The sequence below is a fragment of the Amphimedon queenslandica genome, unplaced genomic scaffold, assembly GCF_000090795.2.
Source record: "Amphimedon queenslandica unplaced genomic scaffold, v1.1 AMPQUscaffold_13258, whole genome shotgun sequence".
NCBI lineage: Eukaryota > Metazoa > Porifera > Demospongiae > Haplosclerida > Niphatidae > Amphimedon > Amphimedon queenslandica.
Genome location: NW_003546506.1, coordinates 35,703 through 38,720, shown reverse-complemented (window position 1 = coordinate 38,720; position 3,018 = coordinate 35,703). Strand labels below are relative to the sequence as shown.

The 3,018-nt window shown below is 33.3% G+C and overlaps 1 protein-coding gene and 1 long non-coding RNA gene across 2 annotated transcripts in view; one reads left to right on the top strand and one right to left on the bottom strand.

Annotated features, from left to right (window-relative positions):
- The window catches only part of LOC109583979 (adhesion G-protein coupled receptor G2-like), a 13,529-nt gene that overhangs the window by 4,328 nt on the left and 6,183 nt on the right, over nucleotides 1-3,018 (top strand). The window contains exons 2-4 of the mRNA XM_019999527.1: nucleotides 2,017-2,163; nucleotides 2,213-2,443; nucleotides 2,843-3,007. Coding sequence (XP_019855086.1) covers nucleotides 2,049-2,163; nucleotides 2,213-2,443; nucleotides 2,843-3,007 — 511 coding nt within the window. The 5' untranslated portion in view covers nucleotides 2,017-2,048. The remainder of the gene's footprint in view (nucleotides 1-2,016; nucleotides 2,164-2,212; nucleotides 2,444-2,842; nucleotides 3,008-3,018) is intronic.
- On the bottom strand, nucleotides 372-1,171 carry LOC109583995 (uncharacterized). Its single transcript, XR_002185803.1, has 2 exons — nucleotides 956-1,171; nucleotides 372-899 (listed from the first exon to the last, which is right to left on the bottom strand). It is a non-coding gene; the product is annotated as an uncharacterized LOC109583995 (long non-coding RNA).

The following is a 3,018-nucleotide window of genomic DNA, read 5'->3' as shown; positions in this document are numbered from 1 at the left end:
TCTATTGCAACACATTAATGCTCTGAATTTTTAGTGTAGACAGCTAGTCATACACAAGGTATTGCAGACTGTGAAATGTTTCTGGTTATGAATCACCACTGAAAAGTGGAGAAATACAATCTTCATTATAACATTAATGCATACTATTTTTATAATGGCATTGCGGGCATATGGAAGTTTTATAGCTTTATACAATGTACTCCATTCCAATTAAAAAATTATTTGATGTTATTAAAAGTCATTAATTTTCAAGTTAGTTCATACATACATTTCCCATTTACAGTACAAATTTATTTAAACTGCTATAGATCCCTTATCAAGTGAATTTTATTCATATGATTTATATTTCTTATACATTCATCTCACTTTAATTAGATTTTGCAATTATAAAACCGAAGCATATAGTACACTGAAATTGGGAAATACAATGAGATTAAATCAATAAACAAAAATGATGAATGAGTAACAATAGCTAATAGTAAAATTTTAAGAGACTATACGACTGTGAATGATTGATGGAATGAATAAATAATAGTAGTTAGCTGAATAATGATAATAAAGATTAAAAATATAATAATTCTATAAGTCATGCAGAATGAATAATAATAATTAGAAAATAACAGTGATAAAGTAAAAAAACAAAGACTGGAATTCCCAGACAATGGTCCACTTTGCCATCTATGTTGAACTTGGGGGGTACAGCCATGATAGCACTTTAAAATAACTTGACTTGTCTCTTGACTGCATGAAGGCACACTGAGCTAATGTTGAGTGTGTTGATTGCTCAGTAGTTAGATCTAGTAGTAGTCTGTTTTCTCATTATCACAGGCAATGGTTGCATGTTTACAAAAGTTGAAGAGAATAGCTCAAGAGGATATCAGCTTATCTGTAGATCTCAACTGTCATAAAACACAGGCTAATATTATCGACATAGTGATCATAAGCATCAGCTTACCTGCATGTACTGAAACTGCAAGGATGATAAAGTTCCTATCAAAGACTCAAATAGAGCTGATAAATTTCTCTCCTGATGCATAGCTATCATTCTTGCAGAAAGATCCGTATAGTTTCCGTGTTGTTCCGTACTTCAATACAAATCCGCGAGCGTTCCGCGTTGATCCGCATTTCAGCCTGATCCGCATTTGATCCGCGTGGATCCGTATTTCAGGCAGGCCCTTTCTGGGGCGTAGCTCAAACATCGCTTACCGCGACAGTTTACACGAGGTCCTTATCTCCAGAAAGAGCAGTCAGAGTCTTTTAAACTTGAGATGCTACAAACAAGGTTGTAAATAATAAATAGAGCCTAACTATTGTGTCATAAACTGCGTAGAAGTGTAGAAAAATGAAGCTTTTTATCAATGACTTCCCCAACTGGCATTACTATGTAGGTGGTGCTTAATTTGAGCCACACCTTTTATTCCAGCCGCACCTTCAATAGCTACATATTACAGCAAGCAATGCAAGCAGCAAGTCAGTGGCATTCTCTCTATAATTATTTTTGAAGAACAACATTAATTTTATGTTTCACATTTGTTATATTACACTGATTGTGGCAAGGGCATGTGCTATAGTACACTCATTCTGTCACAAAAATTCCTGTTAATTCCTGGTCAATATCTTTTTTATGGAGCTCTCCTTAGTTATAATTCTTTTAAAGCTTTGAGGAAAAGGTGATTTATTTAGCTCCGATCCATATGCATGGTTTTGTTCGATTTTTGTCATGTTTATTTTGTCTATGACCAATTACTGTTAAATTTTACAGCTCATCATAGCCCAAACAAATGCTTTTGCATGTGTTTGGAAACATTAATACAAAGAGGATAACTTAATTGATTTATAATATGCATGATTTAACTTATAACAAGATAATTTCATACTACATGCATGTACTATTAGGAAGGAAAAAGGATAGAGGAAGGAGAGTCTGCGCGTGTTGATTGAAATCTTTCCATGCACTATTTACTATATGCTTCATAATAGCAGTATTATGAAATAATTTTATTATTATTATTATAGAATTCCAGATTACTGATTTGGGTACTGGTGAAATGGTTACAGGTGATACATACAGAATAAATCAAGGATACCGGTTAAGATTACTATGCTTTTACTGTAGTGATCCTGGTGGTCAGGGTCCTACATGGGTTGGAAACGAAACTCAAGGTATAATAATAAATTTTATATAGCATCACTTTCAAATCTTTTTTATCAGTTCCAAATATATTTGATTTTAGAACATCAAGTATTACAAATATCAGTGAACTCATTGAAGGTGTTTCTACAAGTGACTTTAGACAACTCTTCCAATCAAGTAGCTCAATCGCCTCTTTAATGGCAAGTTATGCCGAAGGACCTGATCTCATACTTCCGAATTCTTTCATTGGTGGGCAATATGCCTGTCAAGCTAACAGCCAGATGCAAAACCTCACTATCATTGTCTCAAGTATGTGCTATTTATGCATGTGCAGATTTTCCACAGAATTTTGGCATAGTCCTTTTGCAGCTTCTTGTCAGTGGATTGTCAAGTTGCTCAAAGATTGGCCCAAAGTGTATACTATAGTATCCTGAGTACAGGGTATTTTGACAAAAATCACAAATAAAGAATTCTTCATTTTATAATTTTTTCTGATACGTATACACATTCTTATGCTATGTATCAACTTTGAGCTGATTCCGATCAAGTTTGGATTTTTAATGAATTTTTAAAAGTTACTTAATAATTGTACCAATCATCAAAGGCTATATATAGCCTGCCAAATTTTTAAGTCAATTTAGAGATTATGAACTAAGCTTTTGCTTTTTTCATACAATATGATTTTTTTAATTTAACGTTTTGTTTTAGGTCCTAGTGGATCTTTTTCTGAGTTTTATGTAAGGATGACTGGTTTAATTTCTAGTGCAAGCTCTGTGAATGATAAGGATTTTGATTTAGCAGTCTTTGAGTCAAGAGTAAGAGCCTTTGTTATGCACACATTTTTAGCTAATGCTTTTAGTGCAACGTTAAGAGGTACACATATA